Source organism: Aquila chrysaetos, chromosome 16 (assembly GCF_900496995.4).
Source record: "Aquila chrysaetos chrysaetos chromosome 16, bAquChr1.4, whole genome shotgun sequence".
Classification (NCBI taxonomy): Eukaryota; Metazoa; Chordata; class Aves; order Accipitriformes; family Accipitridae; genus Aquila; species Aquila chrysaetos.
In genome coordinates this window covers 10,777,290-10,803,215 of record NC_044019.1, presented here as the reverse complement: position 1 = coordinate 10,803,215, position 25,926 = coordinate 10,777,290, and the positions used below count along the sequence as shown (strand labels likewise).

The 25,926-nt window shown below is 40.5% G+C and overlaps 1 protein-coding gene across 11 annotated transcripts in view; it reads left to right on the top strand.

The window, feature by feature from the left end:
* CHID1 (chitinase domain containing 1) overlaps positions 1–25,926 on the top strand; it is a 139,430-nt gene that overhangs the window by 28,546 nt on the left and 84,958 nt on the right. For 10 of the 11 annotated variants that reach the window (XR_005934074.1, XR_003926839.2, XM_041129000.1 and 7 more), the window contains 2 exons: positions 22,927–23,028; positions 25,413–25,568. Coding sequence is in view for 9 of the 11 variants with exons in the window: in XM_041129000.1 (XP_040984934.1) it covers positions 22,927–23,028; positions 25,413–25,568 (258 nt within the window). In the remaining 2 variants the exon portion in view is untranslated. The remainder of the gene's footprint in view (positions 1–22,926; positions 23,029–25,412; positions 25,569–25,926) is intronic. The other variant, XM_041129001.1, reaches the window with a different exon arrangement.

Below are 25,926 nucleotides of genomic sequence, written 5' to 3'. Positions count from 1 at the left end.
CCACCTTACCAGGTGCCCTTGCATAATAGGTACGAGGGTCTGCAAATAGAACTGAACAATGACAAGGACGATGGTTCATCTAGGTTGGAAGAGTCGCCAATGTTAAGTCAGCCTACACTCTGCATCAAAACTGCTTCCATAAAAAAAAAAAAGACGTGTCACCTTCTTAGGAGACTCTCTCCTGCCAGGAACAGATGGCCCAATATGCAGACCGGACCCACTTCTTAAGGGAAGTCTGCTGCCTCCCTGGGGCCTGGGTTAAAAGTGTGATGAGGAAACTTCCTACCTGGGTATGTCCCTCGGATTATTATCCATTATTTATTTTTCATGTAAGCAGCAACAAAGTTGCAACAAGAAGTCTGAGGGCAATCAAGAGAGACTTCAGGGCCTTAGGACAACTGGTTAAGGGATCAGGAGCACAAGTAGTGTTCTCATCTATCCTTCCAGTTGCAGGGAAAGATGAGGGAAGAAACAGGAGGGCCCAGCAGATCAATACTTGGCTCCGAACCTGGTGTCACTGGAAGAATTTTGAGGATTTTGATCATGGGTCGGTCTACATGACACCAGGTCTGCTGGCGACAGACTGGGTACACCTTTGTCAAAGGGGGAAAAGGATCTTTGCGCAGGAGTTGGCAGGGCTCATTGAAAGAGCTTTAAACTAGATTTGAAGGGGAAAAGTGATAAAACCAGGCTTGCTAGAGATAAGCCTTGGAGTGGCATGCCAACGTTTGAGGGACGGTGTGCTAGCTAGGTCCTTTGGTATGCCATCTCAGTGGAGGTAGGGGATGGAGATCCACATGAGAGCAAAGACGCAGGGGTTATTGATGTGTTAGAAACCACGGAAGCACCTGAGAACAGTCACATAGGAATCAGGGTGTCGCCCCCAAAAAAGGTGGCAGGATCAATAGCTCAACTGAAGTGCATTTACACCAATGCCCACAGCATGGGCAACAAACAGGAGGAGCTGGAAGCTGTTGTGCAGCTGGAAAACTGTGATATAGTTGCAATCACAGAAGCATGGAGGGATGAGTCACACAACTCATCTGTTGTACTGCAATGGATGGCTATAAATTCAGAAGGGATAAGCAGGAAAGGAGAGGTGGTGGGTTAACCCTGTATGTTAGGGAGTGTTTTGACTGTCTAGAGCTTGATGATGGTGATGAAAGGGTCAAGTGTTTATGTGTAAGAATCAGGGGGCAGTCCAACAAGCCAGATATCATGGTAGGAGTCTGTTATAGACCACCCAGCCAGGATGAAGAGGCAAACAAAATATTCTATAAGCAGCTGGGAGAAGTCTTAAAATTGCTAGCCCTTATTCTCGTGGGGGACTTCAACTTACCAGATGTCTGCTGGTAAGGAAAGCAGAGAGGAAACAGTCTAGGAGGTTCCTGGAGTGTGTGGAAGAGACCTTCCTGACACAGCTGGTGAGTGAGCCAACTAGGGAAGGCACCCCACTGCACCTCTTGTTTGTGAACAGAGAAGGACTTGTGGGTGATGTGGCGGTTGGAGGCCATCTTGGGCACAGCGATCATGAAATAATAGAGTTTTCGATTCTAGGAGAAGTAAGGAGAGGGGCTAGCAGAACTGCCATGTTGGACTTCTGGAGGGCAGACTTTGGCCTTTTTAGGGGCCTGGTTGATGGAGGCAGTCCTGAAGAGCAAAGGAGTCCAGGAAGGCTGGACATTCTTCCAGAAGAAATCTTAAAGGCACAGGAGCAGGCTGTCCCTATGTGCCAAAAGATGAGCCAGTGGGACAGAAGACTGGCCTGGCTGAACAGAGAGCTTTGGCTGGAACTCAGGAAAAAAAGAGAGTTTATGACCTTTGGAAGAAGGGACAGGCAACTCAGGAGGACTACAAGGATATCGTGAGGTTGTGCAGGGAGAAAATTAGAAGGGCCAAAGCCCAACTAGAACTTAATCTGACCAGTGTGGTAAAAGGCAATAAAAATGTTTCTATAAATATATTAACAACAAAAGACAGGCTAAGGAGAATCTCCATCCTTTATTGGATGCGGGGGAAGCATAGTGACAAGGGAGGAGGAAAAGGCTGAGGTACTTAATGCCTTCTTTGCCTCAGTCTTTAATAGTAAGGCCAGTTGTTCTCAGGACACCCAGCCCCCTGAGCTGGAAGACAGGAATGGGGAGCAGAATGAAGGCCCCATAATGCGAGGGGAAATGGTTAGCAACCTGCTACACCACTTGGATATACACAAGTCTATGGGGCTGGATGGGCTCCACCCAAGGGTACTGAGGGAGCTGGCAGAAGTGCTCACCAAGCCACTTTCAATTATTCGTCAGCAGTCCTGGCTAACCAGGGAGGTTCCAGTTGACTGGAGGTTAGCAAATGTGTTGCCCACCTACAAGAAGGGCTGGAAGGAGGATCCAGGGAACTACAGGCCTATCAGTCTGACCTCATGCTGGGGAAGGTTCTGCTGGAGCAGATCACCTTGAGTGCCATCACGCGACACGTACAGGACAACCAGGTGATCAGGCCCAGTCAGCATGGGTTTGTGAAACTCAGGTCCTGCTTGACTAACCTCATCTCCTTCTGTGACAAGGTGACCTGCTTAGTAGAGGAGGGCAAGGCTGTGGATGCTGTTTACTTTGACTTTTGTAAAGCCTTTGACACCACTTCCCACAGCGTTCTCCTGGAGAAACTGGCAGCTTGAGGCTTGGACTGGCATACTCTTCACTGGGTAAAATACTGGCTGGATGGCCCAAAGAGTTGTGATGAATGGAGTTAAATCCAGTTGGTGGCTGGCCGCAAGTGGTGTTCCCCAGGGCTCAGTATTGGGGCCAGTTCTGTTTAATATCTTTATCAATGATCTGGACGAGGGGATCGAGTGCACCCTCAGTAAGTTTGCGGATGACACCAAGTTGGGAGGCAGGGTCAATCTGCTGGAGGGTAGGAAGGCTCGACAGAGGGATCTGGACAGGCTGGATCGATGGGCCGAGGCCTATAAGAGATTGTATGAGGTTCAACAAGGCCAAGTGCCAGGTCCTGCACTTGGGTCACAGCAACCCCACGCAGTGCTACAGGCTTGGGGAAGAGTGGCTGGAAAGCTGCCCGGCAGAAAAAGACCTGGGGATGCTGGTTGACAGCCAGCTGAACATGAGCCAGCAGTGTGCCCAGGTGGCCAAGAAGGCCAATGGCATCCTGGCCTGTATCAGAAATAGTGTGGCCAGCAGGAGTAGGGAGGTGATTGTTCCCCTGTACTGGGCACTGGTGAGGCTGCACCTCGAGTCCTGTGTTCAGTTTTGGGCCCCTTGCTACAAGAAAGACATTGAGTTGCTGGAGTGTGTCCAGAGAAGGGCAACAGAGCTGGTGAGGGGCCTGGAGCACAAGTCTTATGAGGAGCGGCTGAGGGAACTGGGGTTGTTTAGTCTGGAGAAGAGGAGGCTGAGGGGAGACCTTATCGCTCTCTACAACTACCTGAAAGGGGGTTGTAGCGAGGTGGGGGCCAGTCTCTTTTCCCAAGTAACGACTGATAGGACAAGAGGAAAGTTGTGCCAGGGGAAGTTTAGATTGGATATTAGGAAAAATAACTTCATCAAAAGGGTTATCAAGAACTGGAACAGGCTGCCGAGGGAAGTGGTTGAGTTACCATCCCTGGAGGTATTTAAAATATGTGTAGATGTGGTGCTTAGGGACATGGCTTAGTGGTGGACTTGGCAGTGTTAGGTTTACAGTTGGACTTGATCTTAAGGGTCTTTTCCACCCTACATGATTCTATGATTCTGTGAAATATCTCGGCTTATTTGACATGCCATTGAGAACTTTTTGGGGGTCTTTTTTTAAGGAAGATTACATTTAAGATAGTAAGAGCTTGTTTTGTCATACCCTGAACATAAGATGAAGCTACAAAAAGCACTGGTTACTTTGTCACTGTTAATAGTTTTAGAATTACAGATGAAAAGCCTGTTAAAGTAGTGATTGTTGCATTTCTGGGGGAAAAAAAAATCTGCTTAAACCCTCCAAAACTTTGTATGTATCATTCATATTTAAAATGCATGGAAGACAATTTTAAAAACAGATAGTTTCAATTGTTTAAGAAGCCCCAGGTAACACAAGACAGCTTTATATTTCAGTAATTTTATCAAGTCTAGCATGATAATACTAGATGTATATCAGACCTTGATCCTTGGCTTAAGTAATAGTATGAAAAATAGCTGCTGTTCTTACCTGTGTCTTAATAACATGCTTACCAGTACAAAGCAGTGATCGTTGAGCGGTATGTTTTCATTTAACCTTACGGGGCATAGTGTTTGGGATTATTGGCAAGAATGAAGAACATTGTAAACAAATCATTGGAGCTATCACTGTCCTCATGAAATTCTCAAAAATATTACTACTGGTAAATTGCATACAGTTTAGCTAGAATAAATTGTTATCTCCTTACCAGTTTCTGATAGTATGTATCAAAGTAGTATTTAAATTAAAACCAAGCATGTTTGTCTCTGATAAAAGGTGCACTTAACCTCACAGTTTCACATCTGGCAGAAGGACTGTAAAGCATTAGTGGAAATGTGAAGTATGGTTCCTTGTCTCTAAAACAAAAGCTCACAGTACGAATTTGATGTAAGTACCAGCCTTCTTAAAATAGTCCACTCTGCAGATGTGCAACTGTTGGACTGGGATGACATTTCAGGTGGGACCCATCAGCAAACCTTGTATGGAAGAAATAAAACGAAGTCTCTTAATGCTTTAGTATGAGTCATATTTTCTAGACCTTGGATTGTTCTTCTCTGGACTTTCTCTAAATCTTCTACATCTTCCTTAATATATGGTTCCCTGAACCATGTATTTTAAGCTGTGGCCCTTAGATTTTCCAGGAAGAAATATGCATCCATATGGTGTAGAGCAGAATGTATAGGGACAGCACAGATCAACTGTGTGGCACATGCCTAGCAAGTCTAGTATATTCTGGATGCGTTAGACCTGTTGTATATGCAGTATAAAAATCAATCTTTGCTGGTCCTCTGCGGAGTCTGCTGGACCTCTGTAAAATCTGGGGCAAAGAAGTGGTTGGGCAATATATCTTGTATGAAAGTGACCTAAGGCATTTTCCTAAAACAGTAAGGCTGGTGGATTGTTTTTAAGATTGTGGAAGATACCAGATTGGTAAGTATACATTTAACAGGCAGTGATCAGATCTTGAAGTTATTCCAGAAGCATTAAAAATTACCTGGAATGAATGCCATGAGATTAAGTAAAGATGGATATAAAATATTATCTTAAGGAGGGAGAAGTAAAACATGGAAATGCATGGAAACTTTCTGGGCAGACCTGTGTTGGAAGAGGCTCAGGCAGTTTCAAAATGCTGAGGCAACAGTGCTGTGAGATGTAGGGAAAGGGAGACCTTTCATTTTGAGATGATTGGCAGGGAGCTTTCAGGGTGACAAAAGGTAATTACTCTGCTCTCAGTGATAGGCAGGTCTTGTGGAAAACTAAGTCTGGGTACTATATTTATAGGAGTATGTAGAAAAATTAGAGCATTTAGAGGAAAGCAAGAAAAATGGCTAGAAATATAGATAATGTCTCCTCTGAGGAAAGTTTGAAGAACTGTATTTAGTATATTAAAAAGAGGAAAAAAAGTGTCAGGAGACATAATAAGTCTCCAAATGTGTCAACAGGGGCTGTATAAGTGACAGTGATACATTGGTCTTTACATCAGCTTGGAAGAAAAGGATAAAAATACTCTTCATGATAAAGAATTCTTAGGTTGAACACTAGAAAAATAATAACGTCAGATGGCAAAATACTGTAGAAGCACTTAGGAAAATTTTGGAATCTTCATATGCATTTTGAACTTGATGATTCACATCTAGGTAGCAGGTGATGCACAGCTGTGTGAGAAGAAAAGGGAGAGCAGCACCTTTATTAATTTCTTTGGGTGGCAGAATTAATGCTCCATAAATGCCTGTTTGGCAGAAGAGTGCAAGGAAGTAGAGCTGGGCCAGTGGGAGAAAGAAGAAAAAGAGTACACTCTGTTGTGAAACTTTCTTCCTCTGTTGCAGGAACAAAACAAACATTCACAAATACACCTTCCCCTTGTTTCTCTTGAAGAGCAGTGGGCAGCTCCATGTGAGGAGATACTCCTAGGACTCAAGCTGTCCTTATTCTTTTTTCTAATAGATACTTTTGAAGGCTTTCTTTGTTAAGCCTTCCTACTAAAATTTTAGGTAAGCTAGAAATCTAGGGAAGTTTTTCTTTTAGTTGTGATTAAAAAAAGGGTGGGTGAGGCAGACACAGCAAAGGAATGGAGAGAGCTGAAGATACCTAAGTCAGGTTTTGGCATTCTGTTCTTAAATTGAGACTTCTTAGGCTTGCTTTTAGCCTCAGTGAATTAAAGTGACAGGTAAACATTTCCAAAATAATGTCTAAAGCACTGAAGAGGCCCATGCTGTTAAGTTTATAGCCTTATGTGAATTTTCATGAGTTGTCTAAAATTGACAAAATGTGCCTATGACAAAACATTTTCTGTCAGATACTGTGCTGGGTGTTTTCTCCTTGCTCTGAAAAGTTTGTCACATCTGTATGTGAAGCACAGCATCTCAAACTGTGTTTCTGCTTTGCATCCATTCTCAGCTAAGTGCAGTTATATCCCAAACATCATTTTTAAATGCTGCTTCTTACTGTGGCTGATCTCTTGTTTGATTGGGGAAAAAAAGGTGAAAATCATAGCACTTCTTACATTTCAAACAGTCTGAACTCTTAAGATTTTGTAACTGATTTGGGTTATGCTGCGTTTAAGTGTTCTTGACACTACTTTTTTTAAAAGCAATCACAAGTTGCTGGCAGAGGATATTTTTGGTTTACATATGCATTATGAGACAAAGGACTTTGAGAAAAATTGAAAATATCTCAAGAGCCATTACTGTATCACTGTTTTTAGAGTAGGGAGATTATAAAGCCTTGACAGTGTTTTACTGTGATTCAGCAATTTTCCTCTTTTCAGCCTCAAAGTGTTTTTGATTTAAGCCATTAAAGAGAATGCATTTTATGTTCAAATGGTGGTTAGTACTATTTTTAAAATCTTCATTATAGTATATTCGTTGTTCTAGGAGCTGGATCTGTTGACATTCCTGAACAAGGTCAGGAGGAATGTTCTGTACTGGTTTTGCTTTAGTTTTGTGGTAGTGGGGGCAGAGGGTGGACAAGACTGATTCTAAATTCCTGTATTTTTGTCACAAAAAGACTAGCTGTCTTGTTTGGTAGCTCTGAAATGGCATTCTTCATTCATTGAACAGAAAGTTTGCTATGGTGAGATGTGAATATATGGAGTTAGCCTAACTTCTTCGAGGAGATTCCTGGGGGGGAAAAAAGAGGCAGTTAACACAGATTCCTATTTAGCATCATGCTGTTTAGGCAGAATTATTCCAAGATTGATAGTAATCTGGACAAATATTTAGTCTTTTCTAAAAACATATAGCTGAAATCCTTCTAGAACCGTATGGGGGCTGTAAAGGTTAGACTATACTAATCCTTTCTTTGGGAAGGAAGAAATTGTATTTCCAGGAAAACAAGACATTATCGTGTTAAAAAATTATTTTGGTGGAGTAGAAAGTGAAGAGAAAACTTTTCTGGAGAAATTGGGAAACTTTTTCTAGTGTGTCTGCTGTTTATGAAGAGATATTTATGTAACAGGGTTTTTTCCTTTAGACCACAGGTTGACTGTTCAGAATAGGTGGATGTTTCTTTGTGTTTTTCATTTGTTGTGAGAATCAGCTGGCTCTTAGACCTCACTATAAGTTTTATGGATCAAGATCCACTTTTGTATTAGGGGGAATCCTAGAATTGTTCTGTATGCAACAACAGATTTGGGGGCCGGACACCCCCCAGCATTTTGAAGTGATTGATCTTTTTAAAATGTTCTTGCTAAAGTTCAAGTTATTACTACTTTTGTTATGCCAAACTTAGTATAATCTCGTAAGATAAATGCTCGAACAATATACATTTGCTGTCTGAACTTTAAAAGAAAGCTAGACAGCTGAATTAATGGAAGTCACTTGTTAAAGCAGCTGGAACCAGAGATGGCTGAAAAGCAGGATTTCCAATTTGTGCCAAAATATCCTGCAAACCAAAAGTTTTGATGTTCATGTTCTTCAGCTTACTCCACTGTAATGCTGTTTTAATACCTGTTTGTTCTTCAGAGAGTTTGCAAAATACTTCTCTGCTATGCAGCAGTCTTGCTCACAACTTGTTACTTGCTTGTGAAATGTGCAGTTAAATCTGTAGTTGAGCATGTCTTTTGTTTTTCACTTTTTTAGATTCTAGGCTTTGAAAAGAGCCTATTAAAGCTACTGCAGTCTTGGCAAACAATCTATATCAAATTTGTTTGTCTTTATTGGCTTCTGTAGCCAATGCTACAGCAGTAGTGCAGCTGCTTTCATTTGAAAGCTGCAGGAACCCAAACCACTTTTCTCTGTTCAAATATTTGAACATAATGTATGCTCCTTTGGATGTTCATATTTCCATACGTAAGAGTGGAAAAAAAAAAAAAAATCTACAGCCTCTCTCCCTGTTAGTTAAAGCTTCTCTAGGTACATACTGTCAGTATTTTCCACTTCTAAACTTCCACTTCTCCAAAATTAAGATTTTTAGCTACTCAGTTTATTCTTGCTGCAAAAAGTTTGTGGACATGAAGGACTCTTACTAGCTTCAGCTCTTTCTTTCCAGAGCTGCTGAGCAGTAACAGTTACCAGAATCTATGCAGTCTTCATTACTGCTATCCAGTAGCAGTGGATATCAGCTTAGTTTTGCTACCCTACCTCTTGGGAGAGATTGGAAGCAGGGCAGACAACTTGTCCCTCCTTTTACTTTATACTGTCATGGTCCTTTCCTGTAAATATGCATATGTACTTGGCTGAAAAGTAGGAAGAGTATGATGGAAAATTGCTTGTTGACCTCACAGTTGCCCAGCTCAATGGATGCCACAATTGACCAGTGTTTTGTTTATGTGATAAAGGAAACAGGAGTTTTAGTTTCTTGGAAGTTGATTATGAACAGATACTTGTAATTATTAAGGTAATCTGTGTTTTTCACCAGGAGTCTGTCATCTTCAGAAGTTGCTGCAGATTCAATTGCCTTGCCATAACTTTGTGCATACAGAATGATATGTTTGTGGGTTCACTATTCTGGTATATATGCACTGTTTTCCTTAGAAGCATTTCTAGCAAGTAGTAATTTTCATGCAGAATATGCAAGTAAACAACAGGGTAATTTTTATGATAATGTGTGGTAAACAAATTCAATTAAATTATAAACAGCTTCTAAGATGTCTCTGTTTTGGAGTGAAATGGGAACTGTCACTTACTTTTAACATCATTCTCAGGCAGGACTATGCGGGCCAGAATGTAAAGCCTTGACATTTTGGTAAGTAAATAATGCCAAGGATCAAAACAGCAGGAAACCTATTGCTTGTTTCAGATCGAGTTTTAAATTACCAGATTATGTCAAATAACAGCATACTAGAAAAACAGCTTTGTAGACTAGTGTTTATTAAGTACAATTCTGTTTTACCAATACCTACACTTAATGTTATGAAAGGTTAAAATTTTTGTGAGAAACCTGACCATAATAATAATATTTTGTTGGAATCAATAATACTCTTGCTGCACTTTTCTGATCTTTCTCCATGTCTGATTATCTTTCTTACTTTTCCATCCAATTTGACAAATGAGGTCACATAAAGCAAGCAATTCTAAAAATGATCAGTGTGTATTCATTGTAGAGTTAGCTAGTATATACACCAAGTATGCTCTCCCATGCTTGCTGTTGCTAATAAAGAAATTTGTTGCTGGAAGACAATCCCTTTGGGCAAGCAATATACAGAAAATGGGACTTGGGAAGGAAAATCTGGAAATATTAACTATGCACAGTTTCCTATTTGTTGTGCCTAGTTGACAATAGCACATGGCCCTCCATTATTCCTGTAGTTGTCAATCTTCCTGTGAGTAGCCTAAAAAAAAGGCACTGTCAGGAATATGGAGAGTACAGTTACATATCAAGAGGTTTTGAAATCGGGCTCTGTGCATAAAATTAATTGCTCAAGAAGGCATAGAAATGACTCTTAAGTGGGCTGTCTAGGCTAGCTGACTGGCTTAATAGTTTTTATTGCATATTAGAGAACCTGTAAAATATGTGTGACTTGGATCAGAAGATATGGCTTGAGATATGAGTTTATATTGAGAGAAGCAGAAAACTGGGTAGGAAATGACTACTGACTACTGAGTAACAGTTACTGGAGAGAGTTTAATAACCTCTTCAAATCATAGTAATACTATTGAATCATACTCAAAGTCATGCTGTTGGGCTTATGGGTTTTGTTGCTTCCCTGTGTAAAGGCTTAAAGTACAGGTATGTCAGTCACATCTCTTTTTAAATGGAATTCTGTTAGCTTCAGTAAATCTGGATGCTTGTTAACGGCTCTAAACTACATCTGTTTTCTCACCAATGACTTCCCTGGTTTTGCTGCTGTTTGTTGGGCTGCCAGCTCAGTACAGCATGGCTCTGACTGCAGCCATGAAAGGTTCAATGCATTTTGTATAGGTTCAGAAAGGACTTGAGAGGAACAAATCTATTCTTAGAAGTGGATTTTAAAGACTATGCCTTACTATATAAAATTAATGCAGCCAAGGTCTGACTGCACTGATACGTGCTGAAGCAGGTGTACACATCAGTTTTTTAATTCCCTCTAGGGAGAATTATTAAAATAATCTGTAGGTCAACTAATGATGGTCAAAGAGAAGAAAGAGTGGAATATATTCCTCACCATGTCTAGCATTTGTAGCTCTACCAATTCTGAGCCAGCTGCTGTAGAGCAATTACTGCATAAGTTTCAGTGTGAAGTTGGAAACCTTCCAAAAAAAAAAAAAGAGCATTTTAATCTTTGCAAGGAGGAATTAAGCTTACATTTGGTGTGTTAGAGTTTTTAAATTAGGCTCATAAGCTCCAGGGTACAAGCTTGTTTTGTGTGATGTTCTACTATTGGAGCATGGCTTGCCTGGGCATTAAGCCCTGGCATGAAAGGCACTAGAATAGTTTGGAAATTAGGAGAACCAAATGGTGACACAGTGGATGTTCATTTATGCATAGTCTTGCTTAAATGACTCCTCTGAAGAGGCTGAAGTAACATAATGGAAACAGCATTGAAGGAGAGCAGTTAACATCCCCCACAATGGAAACAGTAAATACAATGACAAGGATCAGAAGAAACTTTTTCTTCTTTGGTATTCAGATTGTCTGTTGTTGTCAAACAGGTGAATTTCTTATGTTGGCTTAAGAGTTTCAGCTAAAAATTCTTAAGGTACTTGAAAAATGTAGTGTAAGTGGTGCAGACTGGTCTGCCAGCATGCCTCAGCTCAAAGGACAGCAGTTTTCAGGCTCATTTGTCCCTAGGTGTCTGCTGGGATTTCATACTTTATTTTCAGGACATATAATTTTTGGCATATTTCTCCTTCTTGACTTCTGCTACGGTTTAAACCAGATGGGCCACAGGTAATTAGTTTGGCTTCATGAAAACTGTGTAGGCTACTCCATGACAAGAACAGATCCTGTGTTTCTCCCTATTTGGAGAGCAAGTACTGCAAAGGCAACAGCTGGGATGGGATATGTATATTAAGGAAGAGTGCCAGCCCTCGATGTTCTGCAAAAATTTCATTTGGTACATAAATACCATTTTGTTTCCTGATGAAAATACAGCAAGTTTTTCCTTGTCAGTCTGTTATCATTTACAGTCCCCTAGTGATACGAAGCACTCGTACTGTGTGAAGTAACCACTCCCAGCTCTTTTGTATTGTGAATCTGTAGCACTCGGTTGGAAATTTCTTGCTTGTCAAGCTGGCTAGGTTTTGTTGTTGTTTTTTAAATGCCTATCCTAATCTGAGAATTTGGTAAAAAGATTCTTGCCAATAAGAAAACTTGAACATGGTCAGTAATGCTAATAAAATCAGTCAGGTTTGTGGTTTTAGGATGCACTTGGTGGAGATATTTTTTTATTTTAAATTGTGATCTCTTCTGTGGACAACTGACAGATAGCCCTTATGCTCTTTAAAGGCATATGAATTTTACCATTCCTATCATGAAATCAGTGCAGCAGCCAAAGACAGTGCACAAGTAGGGTTGCAGGTTTTTATTTCTGAATTTAAGCTACTATCCTGAATAGTAGAGAATATTATTGGAAGGTGCATTATAAGGCAAAATAAACTATAACAACATGACTTTTGGTAGAAGTTTATCCAAAAGATCTTAAAATCTACCAATGAATGAATGTTATTACAGTGCTCCCAGACTACCTGCACCATTAAAAAGTTCTCCCTAATGTCTTGCCCAGGCTTGCCAAAGTAATTATCTTGGGACATTCAGGCTGTTCCAACTCATTAGAAATGAAATGCTAAATTGTCATGTTTCCATTAAAATTCCTCTTTTCTTCATTTGCTTATTCTTTCATAATTTTTATCTCTTGGGATGATGTTTCTCTGACTTATTAACAGTAAGGTAGTCTTTCATATTACATGAGCAAAATGTGATTTCTAGATCTTAAGAAGATGGGAGTTAGTTGGGAGGGGAAGGAACCTCCTGCTTTTGTCTCTGCCATCATCTGTCTCAACATTTTTAGTGTGTGAAACTGGGGGAGTGTTCTAAGAGTAGAACCAGATGAAAAGCCATGGCTGGAAGAGTGTATGTGGGCAGTGGTGATTGCACTGGTTTTATGGAGTTACCTTTCAGTTTGATTTTTATTTCTCTTTTTAGAGGAATAAGACTTTCATACAGATTGTCAAAAAAAAAAAAAAAAGGAAGAAATTTATACTAGCTTGAAATTTTTGGTTTTGCAATGTACAGTCCATGATTTGTAATATTGATCTGGGTTTGTAGGCCATGAAATCGGATACTGTGTTTAAGCTCTGATTTAACTGGGATTTGGATCATATCATTGCATGCAATTCTTCAGTTCTTGCAACTTTTTGTCCTTAGAAGGTGTCCTGGGTTCAGCTGGGATAGAGTTAATTTTTACAGGAACCTGGGAGGTGGGGGGGCACAGCCGGGGCAGCTGACCTGAACTAGCCAAGCAGCTATTCCATACCATGTGACATCATGCTCAGTATATAAATGGGGAGTGGGCCGGGGGGAGGGCTCTCCTGCTCTCGACTTTCGGTGGGGGAAGTGGCGGAGCATCGGGTCCCGGGTGGTGAGCAGTTGCACTGTGCATCACTCTTTTCTGTATACTCTTTCATTAGTACCGTCGTTGTTGTTGTAACTTTTTTTTGCGTTGTCCCAGTAAACTGTCCTTATCTCAACCCTCGAGGTTCCGGTTTTTTTGGGGGGGTTTTTTTTTGGGGTTTTTTTTTTTTTTTTTTTCCTTTTCTCTCCTCCGTCTACCCCCTGTCCCACCGGAGGGGGCGGGAGGAGTGAGCGAGCGGCTGCGTGGTCCTTTGTTACCGGCTGGGCTGAAACCACGACAGTCCTTTTTGGCGCCCAACGTGGGGCACGAAGGGTTGAGATAACGACAGATCTGGCTAGAGCGTGTTGAAACAAATTTGTCATACGCATTCCTTATATTAGATAAATAGATGTTAGTCACAATGTTGATTAATTTGTTTACATGGTGGCGTTTTGTAAGTCCTTATATGCTCTATGTATTGCCTGTAGTTACGTTTCTCACCTCTGGGAGAGTGATTGGGATTATCATTTTGCTGTACTGGGCAATGTCGACTTGTGAAATGATTACATCACTGGTCATGAGGTTAAGCTGGTATCTGTATGAGGCAGTGATATCATTTCCATACTTTGGGCACCTTCTATCGGATTTTATTGGTAATTACAGCCAATCCATGGGGAAGTTAGGGGGGGGATACTTCCCCCCGTCCGTTCGCCTCCCTTCTCTCCTTCTGACTAATTACAACAGCTTTTGAGAACTTTGAATATCCTTGGGATGCACAAGCCAGTGTGCTGTTAGTGCTATGCCTCCTGAATATGTTTCAGGTCTTGGTTAGGGCTACAAAAAGGCTCTTTAAGAGTACCACCCAGAGATCTGCCCCAAAGCTGGATATTCATGGGTGGCACGGCATGTGGGAGGATATGGGCAGGTATCTAGAGAACTTCTCACCCCCAGTGGCTTGGAATTTCACTCCCAAACAACTACAGAACCCTCATGAAGTGGTAGAATATTTGAAAGAAAAATGCTGTGGCTATTCCAAAGACGTACAACTCGCTGCACTGTGCTGGGCCCTGGCCAGTATCTACCAAACACTGCTTGATATTAGGCAGCACCCTCAGGGAAAAAAGGGGGAAAAGATGGAAAACAGGACAGCAGGCACCGTGGCTACCCCTACCCCGACAGCAGGCACCGTGGCTACCCCTACCCCGACAGCAGGCACCGTGGCTACCCCTACCCCGGCAACAGGCAGCGCGGCTACCCCAACCGCAGTGACAGATACTGCAGCTCAACCAGAGAACCAACCTGTGCCAGTATCAGTCGCCCCTGTACAGAAAAAGAAACACACAAAGAAATCAGTTCGCTCAGTGAGAGATGAAGATGAACCAGGGTCATCACGAGAACAGGAGGAAGAGGCAGAACCTGAAATAATCACCCTACCTCTATCCCTGAGTGAGTTGCGTGACATGCGAAAAGATTTTAGCTGCTACCCAGGTGAGCACATTGTTACCTGGCTGCTCCGATGCTGGGATAATGGGGCTAGTAGTGTGGAATTAGAGGGTAAGGAAGCCAAGCAGTTGGGATCTCTATCTAGGGAAGGGGGCATCGACAAGGCGATTGGGAGAAAAACACAAGTCCTCAGCCTCTGGAGGCGACTTCTGTTAGGTGTAAAGGAAAGATACCCCTTCAAGGATGAAGTTACATGTCACCAACGCAAGTGGACCACCATGGAGAGAGGTATCCAGTACCTGAGGGAATTAGCCGTGCTGGAGGTGATTTGTAATGATTCAGAAAATGCGCAGTCACCCATAGACCCAGATGAAGTCCAATGCACACAACCCATGTGGCGGAAGTTTCTACGAAGTGCACCACCAACCTATGCCAACTCATTGGCAGTAATGTCCTGGAAAGAAGGCCATGGACAAATGGTGGACGAATTGGCTGTCCAACTCCGGCAATACGAAGGAAGTCTCTCTTCCTCCCTACGGGCCTGTGTCTCGGCTGTAGAGGAATTGTCCCGAGAGTTCCAGCAATTCAAAGTGGTAGTGGTTGATTGGAAAATGTAAGATCTGGGCATGATGTAAATGGTATAGAATAAGGGGTGGATAATGTCCTGGGTTCAGCTGGGATAGAGTTAATTTTTACAGGAACCTGGGAGGTGGGGGGGCATAGCCGGGGCAGCTGACCTGAACTAGCCAAGCAGCTATTCCATACCATGTGACATCATGCTCAGTATATAAATGGGGAGCGGGCTGGGGGGAGGGCTCTCCTGCTCTCTCTCGACTTTCGGTGGGGGAAGTGGCGGAGCATCGGGTCCCGGGTGGTGAGCAGTTGCACTGTGCATCACTCTTTTCTGTATACTCTTTCATTAGTACCGTCGTTGTTGTTGTAACTTTTTTTTGCGTTGTCCCAGTAAACTGTCCTTATCTCAACCCTCGAGGTTCCAGTTTTTTTTCCTCTCCTCCGTCTCCCCCCCTATCCCACCAGAGGGGGGCGGGAGGAGTGAGCGAGCGGCTGCGTGGTTCTTTGTTACCGGCTGGGCTGAAACCACGACAGAAGGGAAGTAATGAAAAAGAATGCTATATTACAAATGCGTGTGAACATATTCGAATACTAAGCATGTGCATTTTCAGAAATGCTTAACGAGTAACATGCATCTCTGTAAAAGCCTTGATACATTGTCTGCAAGGATGTACTCACTGAGGGAGAAAGGTCAGAGGTGGAGATCATGCTGTGCTTTTTAAAATCTCCAATCAACTGCATGGAATTCAGCCCCTACTATGTATTACATCTATTTTCATCTGTCTGAGAATCTCTCTTTTTTGGTTAATCATTCAGTATGGTCACATTCTTTTTTGATAGCAAGGATTAGATCTGTAATTACTGCTCATGGCTTTGAACAGTGGTATCGTGTCAAGGTCCTGTTGTTGACCTGCCTGCTTCATCCAATACTACTGCAGACAGACCTTAATTCTATTTTTAGCACGATTTCTGAGGTAACAAGGTGTCTGTAAGCTTTATCTCTTCCATTCTTCATCTTTCCCCAAAAGCTTTTTTAGCATTTGACCAGTTTCAAACAAAATTGACATAGAGTTTTATTAGTCAGGTCCCTGCCACTTCATGAAAATAGGCAGCTGGACAGATGAAGGTGACCCACCTTTTTTCCCCAAGACCCAGCAGTGAAAGGGCATTGTAAATGGAACATCTATAAGACAACAGAGAATCTAGTTGCAAAACATCCATGGAAACCAAGATCCACATAGAACTGTTTTCTAAATATTGATAGTGGAGGATTACTTCAGTGAGCTGTCATCCTTACAAAGTTCTGGAGAACCAGAAAAGAAATAGAGTAGTTACAAAACTGCCAAGAGGATTTTTCCTGAAAAGAAAATAGTTTCAGATTTAACTTTATGCATTTCACTACTTCATTATCAATGCCAATAATTGTGTAGTGCACAGGGTAGAGATTTTAGGTCTTTCCCCTATTTGCTGTAGAACAGACTGGATACAGGAAGAGATGGTGAATTTTTATTCAGTGATTGTGCATTAGCTGAATACAGTGGTCTGTGTTCATAAAATGCAATAGCATTATACTTTAGTGCAGCTAACAGCAAGGAGCTATGGAAACCAATAATATTTGATGGTGAAGAAAGATGGGAAGATTTGCAAACAGTTGCTTTACAGAGGAAACAGAATTATACACAACAAGAAAATTAAGTCATTACTCAGAAGATGACTTCTGAAATATATACAGGAAACAGGAAATTAGTCAGTTTTCCATTAGGAATGACTATTCAAAGACATCAGGATACTGAAAACTTCTCTTTTATAAGAGAGGGAGAAGGTGAGGTAACCAAACAAGAATGCAGTTCGAACTTGCAGGGAATAGCAGTCAGTTATAAGACCTTTTTCTTTTTCTCATTTCATTTTGAGAGTAATCATAGTGAGACAAGAAGTAATTGAGAATGTAGATTCATTTGAAACTAAATGAAAGTGACTTGCATGGTTAAAGTATTTTTTCCAGTCTTCCAATATGAAAGACTACAAAGTCAAAACCTTATAGAAATACTTATCAGTAAAGCACTAATGGGAATTTTGATACACATTGACCATATGCTATTTGGAAGATTCAGGTAATAGACATTCTAGGCTATGAAACAAACTCCCCTGTGGTTATTTTAGACATGAAAGGACAGAATGGTAAAAAGGGACTGTGAAATTCTAAGCTGTGTATACAGAAATACCAAGGAAAATGGGTGATTCTTCTAAGTCTGTGACGTCGTGCCATCAAAAAATACTGACAAATTGTCACAGATATGTGCAAATAAGACCTATGTTCTCAGGGGAATAGTTGTTCCTGTCTTGCTGTGTTGTCTAGCAGAAGTTTGGGTCGGGAGCCTACAAATGGAAACAGCAAATCTCTCAACAAAGTAAGGAGCTTCTTAGGTCAAAAGTGACATAGCTAAGAATGGGAAGAAATTAATACTGGGCCTTGTAAACAAGGTTTCAGCAGGAAAGTCAGTATTTTATCCAAGAAAATGCATCTGTTAAAAGCATGTGGTGGAAGCTTTAATCACCTCTGAAGGAAATGGGCTAGTCTAAAGCAAAAGTGTTGATGTGTCTCAGGGACAGCTATTGTTCTCTGTACAAGAAAAGGATTGTGTCACTTATTAGAAATATTCCTGTATCTTAAACATTATGCTCAAAAAGTAGAGTGCTTTTTCTCTCAGTAACTTAGTGGTTCCCTACAAAGGGACAGGAAAGATGGAATATTTTCCATTCGAAGGGACTTAAAATGATCATCTAGTGCAACTGCTGATCACTTCAGGGTTGACCAAAAGTTAAAGCATGTTGTTAAGGGTTTTGTCCAAATGCCTCCTAAACACTGACAGGCTTGGGGGATCAACCACATCTCTAGGAAGCCTGTTCCAGCATTTGACCACCCTCTCAGTAAAGAAATGCTTCCTAATGCCCAGTGTAAACCTCCCCTGCCACAGCTTTGAACCATTCCTATCACTGGGTACTAGGGAGAAGAGCTCAGCACCTCCCTCTCCACTTCCCCTCCTCAGGAAGCTGCAGAGAGCAATGAGGTCACCCCTCAGTCTCCTTTTCTCCAAACTAGACAAACACAAAGTCCTGAGCCGCTTCTCATAGGACATGCCTTCCAGCCCTTTCACCAGCTTTGTTGCCCTCCTCTGGACGCATTCAAGGACCTTCACATCCTTCTTAAATTGTGGGGCCCAGAAGCGCACACAGTATTCAAGGTGAGGCTGCACCAACACTGAATACAGCAGGATAATCGTCTCTTTTGACCGGCTGGTTATACTGTGTTTGATTCACCCCAGGATGCGGTTTGCCCTCTTGGCTGCCAAGGGCGGCACACTGCTGACTCATATTGAGCCTACTGTCAACCAGCACAAGCACCTGGGATAATGTCCTATACACATCATGATGGACATTATATCCAGGCCTCAGCTGAAACGAATGATTTGTTGTATATGTAGTATTAGAACTGTGTTATTACCGCAGTTAAAGTGCCATAAATTTCATCTCTGTGGTGAATTTCTCCTCATGGAGTAACTTTTACAGTACATATAGATGCAAATTTTGCGAAGATTAGGTGGCTGTTTCCAAACCTGATTATTTGGGGATTTTGCTAGTATAGTAAGTTTCAGAGTTAACTATGTTGAACAGTGATATAAGAATCACGTAAGAACACTAGTGCATTTGAGCAGAACGTTAAGGAAACTGAATGACATTTGCTTAAGGTATTGAGTTAGAAAAATACAAATGCAAATATCATATGAAGTGTCTGGCTCTTAGAACAGCAATAAAAAGGATTTAGTGTAAGCTAACATAAAAAGAGTACCCTTTTCTGCTTAAATTTACTTCTTGAATCCAAATTGTTTCGTATTTATAGTGCATGTTGCATAATTTCAGTATATTTTTAGGCCAGTAGGAGCAGGTTTCTTTAAAGAGCAGATTTCTCTTGTGTTAAGAAATATTAGTTGATCAGCTTAAATAAGTAAGTTTTAAATAGAACGAATGGCTTAGACTTATAATGTTGGGTGACTTAGTATGCTATTCACTTACTTAGCATGAGTACCTAGATGTGCTGAAGCCTTAGGCTGCAAGCTGCAAACTTTCACACAGATTTGCTGAACTTGTACTGAATTTGTATCTATTCAAGCAAGACAAGGCCTTCAGAGCCAGCCTAAACCAGAAGATGAGGAGGGCACAACTGTCAACAGCAGCTGCAACTCGACAAGATAACGGCCTGCCTGGAGACAGTGAAGGAATCCAATAAGGAGTCAGAAGATCTCAGGCCAGAATCACTATTGAACCAAAGGGCGCGTGAGAGGCACGTGGAGATTGCATGGAGGGTGGATGCATAGTCTGTAAGGGTATAATTGCCCAGGGATTTCTTTGTTCAGGGTCCTCTCCCTGGAAGCATCCAGCTTGAGCTGATCCTGCTGCTATACCACTCTATTAAATGACTTATTTTTATGAGATTCAATACCTGAGACTCTGCTTTGGGAAACCTAGGGTTCGAACTGGAGAGTGACTAACACCGGATGCCTGGACCGAACTGCTCTTCTTTAACACTTGTATTCAGTGTTCAACTTTCCTCTTAACAAGTACATTTGTTAGACTCCAAATGAGATGTAATTTTTGAACTGTGTCATTTGCTGAACTCAAAGCAAATGAAGCAGTTCAGAAGTTGGGGTTAGTTCCATGCAAAGAGACTTTTCAGATATATTAAATAATTTGCTTTTCTTATTATTTATGTTCATACACCCGGCTTCTGCTCCTTCACATTTGTAAAGTTGATAGTGAGCAGATAAAATCATCAAGGTTTTAGTCATCTGACAGTTTAATAGCAAGCTGTCTTTAGTATGTATATTGTACAGTGCTGATAAATGATGATGAAGTTTCTGCCACTTCACTGAATATTTTGGAAACGGTATTCAAGGCTTAGAAGAATGACAGGCTTTTGGCTTAGACTTGGAAACTTCTGTTCTCATGGACTTTGCATATTTTGTGCCAAGTCTTGACTTTCTCTGTGCTGGTTTTCTCAATGATGTAGTCAGTGGAACATACCTGCCCTTGAGTTAAGTTTACGATTAAATATCAGAATGATTGGAAAACCTCAAATGAGAAGCATAATAGCTGTTGAAAAAGATTTAGTTTTTATCCTTGAGGGCCAGTTTTCTTGACTCAGAACAATTCTGAAGGCATGAGTCAAATAGTTTTGGTTTTGCTCCAGTGGACAGTTTTCCGAAGTGTGTGACTAGAGCAGAATTGACTGGTGGTGCTGATTGAGCTGGTGAGTGGTGCTTGCTTCCCGTGAAGAGTGGTGGTGACGGACAAAGTGTATTTATTGCTGCTGGGTTTGTTCCAAGTTTGAAATTTATGACCTTGCTCCTCAGATGGCATTCCTTTGTAGCGGAAGTAGTTCAGTTACAAGCTTGCTTTGGAGAAAATTATGACAATCTCCATTTTAACCTTTCTTTTTTTTTTTTTTTTTTTTTTTTTTTTTTTTTTTTTAATATTCCTTGACAGTGTATATGGAAAATGGATGTAGAGGGCAAGTTACATATTCAAATTTCATTAAAGTACTACCCAGCATAATCTATAAAGCAATCTAACTTGCCCTAATATCTAATACACATTATAATTACTTTTTATGCTTTTGCCTTCATGAGTAATCACAATCAATTTACTGAAAATGTGTTTTGCTGGAGTTTGTGTTGGGGAATTGCTTTGCCTACAGACATCCAGGTTGCCGTGACATTGTTTCAAAGACGTGTTTCATTTTCTTTATTCTTGTAGAACAACTGTAGTTTGCAATTGCAATAAATAACAAGCAGACAACTATCCAAAAAACTGAGGTCCACCAATAGGTTCCAGAAGTGAAGATTTGTTTTAATTTGTTAAAACCCTAGAAGGAAAGGGATGGGATTTCTCCTTAGTATGAAAACTGTATCACTGGTTCTGAAAACTTGAGAATTCCAGAACACTGCTATGTTTCATACAGATTACAGCCACATAACCCAGTGTATGTTTGGTCAGGTTCATTGACCTGACTTGCAAATACCATTCGTGCTTTGCTCTCTTATAATATGACAGGCATGTTAAATGATTTAATCTGCCCCACTTAGTAACCTGTATTCCGTTAACCTCTTTCCTAATGTGGTGGAACAGACAGTGTCCTTGTAAACTGATAAATGAACACTGTTATGCTCTGATGATCCACTCGGCACATATTGTTGGATGGAGAAGTTGTAGACTGATCCAAAAGTGATAAGGGTCAAAATAAGTGATTTTTCAGTTTATTACTTGCATCTGTCACTGAGCATCTTTTTGTTTTTTACATTTAAGATGAACATGAGTGGTTTTAATGTTTACCTTGTTTAGACAGGGGCTGTCTACTAATTTCTAGATCAAGTAGCAGTTTCTGATATTATAGAAAAGGTCTGGATTCTTCAGTCTCTCTCCTCTACTCTCTGGAGGAATCATGTACAATCCTTGTACATGCCTCTTGAGTGGCAGAGTCGCACCACAGAGTTTGTAGCTGTTAAACCACCTTTTTTTTCTTTTTCTTTTATTTTATAATGTTCCCCTATGCACCCTGCTCTCCCAGGCTGTTTAGAACAATATGCTACTTCTCTTCCTGCCTGTCTCATCTTAACATGCTTCAGAGCCCAGTGGCTGAGGACATGGTTCTCCTGGCAGCAGCTTCTCCTTTTTAGTTCAGTCCCATCTTTGCAATGTGTTTAAGGCTGCCTTATGTTCCCTGCTCTGCTATGTGTGCTGCTAGTTTGAAGTTACGAATTCTCTTCGAAATAGATTCAATGTTTTCAGGCAACTTGTGTGCATTGTTTCTGAGTTGAATGGTTGAAGGAAGTCAGTAGTCTCTGAGTCCAAAACTGTCAAAAATATACCCCCTCACCCAAAAAGCTAAGGCGGATATTAACCCAGTTAATAAGCAAAAAAAAGGGAGAGGTAAGAATTGTGTTCCGTATTTCATACAACGATATGCAGAAGGCATAACTAGACTTTTATCTAGAGAAAGTCATAGAATGGATTTTTCACTGTACCAAAGAAGAAAGAAATGGGTGTATGTTTGTCGAAAGAAAAGAGGTTTGTATAGTCTTTTGCTAAAAGCAGGCAGTTGTATTTGCCTTCTGCTTTTTAGGACTTCTTTGGAAAGGAATGAAAAGAAACTAAAGTGTTTTTCACCAGTGAGAGAAAATTTCTTAAGTACAGTACAAGCTGAAATTATCATTCTTTTTGAGATTAATAAAAAAATTACCTTTGGTTTATGTTTTTTTTATCAACAGCTGCACCCATCCATTTATTTAAGTATGGCTGAGATAACTTAGTTTTATAAGTATCAAAACCAGTTTGACAGGCCAAGTAAATAAAGGTTTTGTAAAAGCCTTTGGAGTTCAGTTGATTGCTACCTGAGGCAATTTGATTAGTCCACAGCCCTTGTAATCACTATTGTAACCATGCTGGAAATGCTTATTTGGTAAGTATGCTGTGAAGTCTGATTCTTCCCACTGGCAACATAAGTAGCATTGAACAGGTTTTTTTCTTAGACATTTATTATAAGAATGGCACTGAAATGTCTCTTTTTGCCACCTCAGAATGAAAGATTTTTCTTACCTGATCAAATGGTATGAAACCCGAAGGAAAGAATAAAAGGCAGGTTATTGTAGCAATTTATCTCTTCCTCTTGTTTTTGTTTTGCTTTGTTTTAAAAGGACTAACCAGCCAGGAATGTTCACAAAGAAAGAATTTGATCAGTTGGCCTCAGCAATAGACAGCTTCAGTCTCATGACATATGACTATTCAACACCACAACGGTAAGACTCCATCTAACATTAGAAGAAGATTGCTGAAGGAACCAATTCCCAGTTAAGTCACTATTAAATCCACAGTATGTGTTCATTTTTTTAGTTAAGTGCATAGTGTGTTTTAACTGTATTAGATACTAAAGTTTTGGATTAGTAATTAGGATAGGTGATTTTTGAACAAGCCAATAACTGAGGACATTGTTTAACAGAAGTGTGTATTTGGCACCCAGATATTGTGAAGAGAAAGAATTATCCTTTTACTAGTTCCATGACACTTATTCTTTTCCAGGCCAGGTTCTTTTGTTTTTGGTTATTTAGCACAGCTCTGCAGGATAGGTACACAAATAACCTAGTATATGTCATTGTGGAAAAAATTAGCTTTAAAGCACAACTGACAACTCATTTCCTTCATCCTGAGGCAGCACTGATAATGTGGACATGCTTGAATATTTTTTTCCATTTTTCTATTAGTCCCTCCCTTCTACTCCCTTGTACTGGTACAGCTGCTTAAGCATCAGTTCATCAAACCAGATCAGGGAGCTGATCTGACTGAAAAATAAAACAAAACCCCACTCTTGTACATGAATATTAATTTTCAGGAACTTAATTAATGTTTTTAACTGTGTGAAAGTGGAACAGCAATGTAGTTGAAAGGTCCTTAAACTCTACAGAGACTGTTTATGTTACTATTCTCCAAAAGTTTGGTTCATTTTGCCTCCAAATTGAAGGTAAGGATATGCTTTTGGAATTCCTAGGAGATTCTGTATATCTTGCTTCAAGCTGGCTGTCCAGACTTAGTATTTGTGGTAAACTGGCAGATTTAGAAATGGCATCATTTTTATGTTTATTACATCACTAAAACCTTTGTCATCTGTAGTATATTAGCATTTTGATAATGTCTAGACAGGTTTAACAGAAAGGAACTTTTGTCTCCTCTGAAAAGAATTTATATACCTCCTTCCTATCTCTCACCAAGCCTGTGTCTACATCTTCAAGCCTAGCGACCTAGGGGAGAACAAACATAGGCAGTAATGTGCAGTGAAGTTAGAACAGGTTTTTTTTACTCTCCTGCTGGAATATGCGGCATAGGCATAGCCAGTTTAGCTTTCCTCCAGGTAAATCTGATATCTATGAGGATGAAGTGCTAAGGGCTTTTGTACAGGCTATAAAAACCGTTTGGAACCCTGAATGCATTTTGAAATGCTGAGCTGTAGGCTGCATCTTTCCTGTGTGGCGAAGCTGCACCATGCTTTATGCCATGTTAAAATCACAGGTTCTGTGATGGTGCAGTCACATCTTTATGCTTCCACTGGTGCTTTAAGTTACTTAGACCTGACTTAGAGCTGCTAATCTTTTTTACTTGAAAGGAGGAGGGAAGCATTCTTCGGTTCACACCCATTGTATTTGAAATAAATGTAGTTTCTGAGATGTAATGCTTTTTAGTCTGAGAAGGGATTTGATAAAAAGAATTCAAATATTTTTTGCTTGAATTTGCTTTGGTTGGTCTGAGTATATGAAATACAGGATAATACATATGTTTTCTCACAATATTTTTGCCTTTAAATATGCACATAATTTCAAGCAACATTCCTATACTGTATTACCACACTGAGTTTTAATGGCACAGATATCCCAAAGGCTTTGAGGCAGATAATTAGTAGGGAGTAGATGATGTTGATATTTGTAAGACTAGAATATGCATTTCCTTTTATCATGTTAGTGAGTGCCTTTTATCACGTTAGTGAGAGTTTGCAATTAAGCCTGCTCTCCTCTCTGATGAGAAAGCAATGGAATGAGCCTGATATCCTGATGCTATATGTATGATAATTCAATTACTCTGTGTGTTAAGGCTCTACTCTTTTTCTTAATGTAGCTTTTTGTTAGGTAATTGCCTATTTGGGATTTTATCCATAAATAAGTGTTAAACAATCATTGAAAACTGTCTTGCTTACCAGTCACTGATTTTATAGTTCTTTCTGTAAGTAAATGGTGGATTTTGTCCCAGTATGTTGTGCCAGTTTACAGTAAAAAAAATTGAGGATGGTGTTAGAAAACTACTGAAGCCATACAGAGTTTTGAATTATTGTGTGGGCAACGTGCCAGGCCCAGTGACAGAGAAAATGTGCTAGGTGGAAACCTTTTCTTACCCACCGTAAGAAGTTTTGTGTTCCTTCACCTTAGAAATGAATCACAAAGTCAAGAGTGGGACAAAGGCATCAGTACTTCAAGCCACTGAAGAATGTGCATTTAACCTTCATAGGATTGTAGGTTAACCTTCACTGATTTTTGTGTGCCATAGTTTGCTCTTTACAATTGCACTAGTCAAAAAGAGAAGACTAAGAATGAATGTATACTTTTTCTGACCACCTGTTTGATTTTTGCTAACTTGATAGACCTGGTCCGAATTCTCCTCTTCCCTGGGTACGAGCCTGTGTTCAAGTACTGGATCCTGATTCAAAATGGAGGAATAAAATACTTCTAGGCCTGAATTTCTATGGCATGGACTATTCTGCTTTGGGAGCCTCTGGGGAGCCAATCCTTGGTAGTAGGTAAGACTTCTCTGGATAGTATTTATGTATGATATATTCTCACAAAACTCAGAAATTCACAAGTATTCTTGTTTAGAAATATGGATGTGTTAGTAACATAGAAATGGCAAAAGTGATAAATCTGCACATGAAATAATAGCTCACCAGTTAGAGTAAGACCTGTAACTTCTCTTCCCTGTACAGAAGTGCAGATAGATGGCACAGTTATCCTGTCAGAACTCCTATGGAAAAATGATTTGTGTAGTTTTTCCTTGTTCCTCTATCCATGTTTGTACATGCAGTTTGCCGTCTTTGTGTTAAAATGTTCTGCAGTATTCTCTTAGGCTCTGTATCATTTTGGGGGTTCATGCAGTTGACC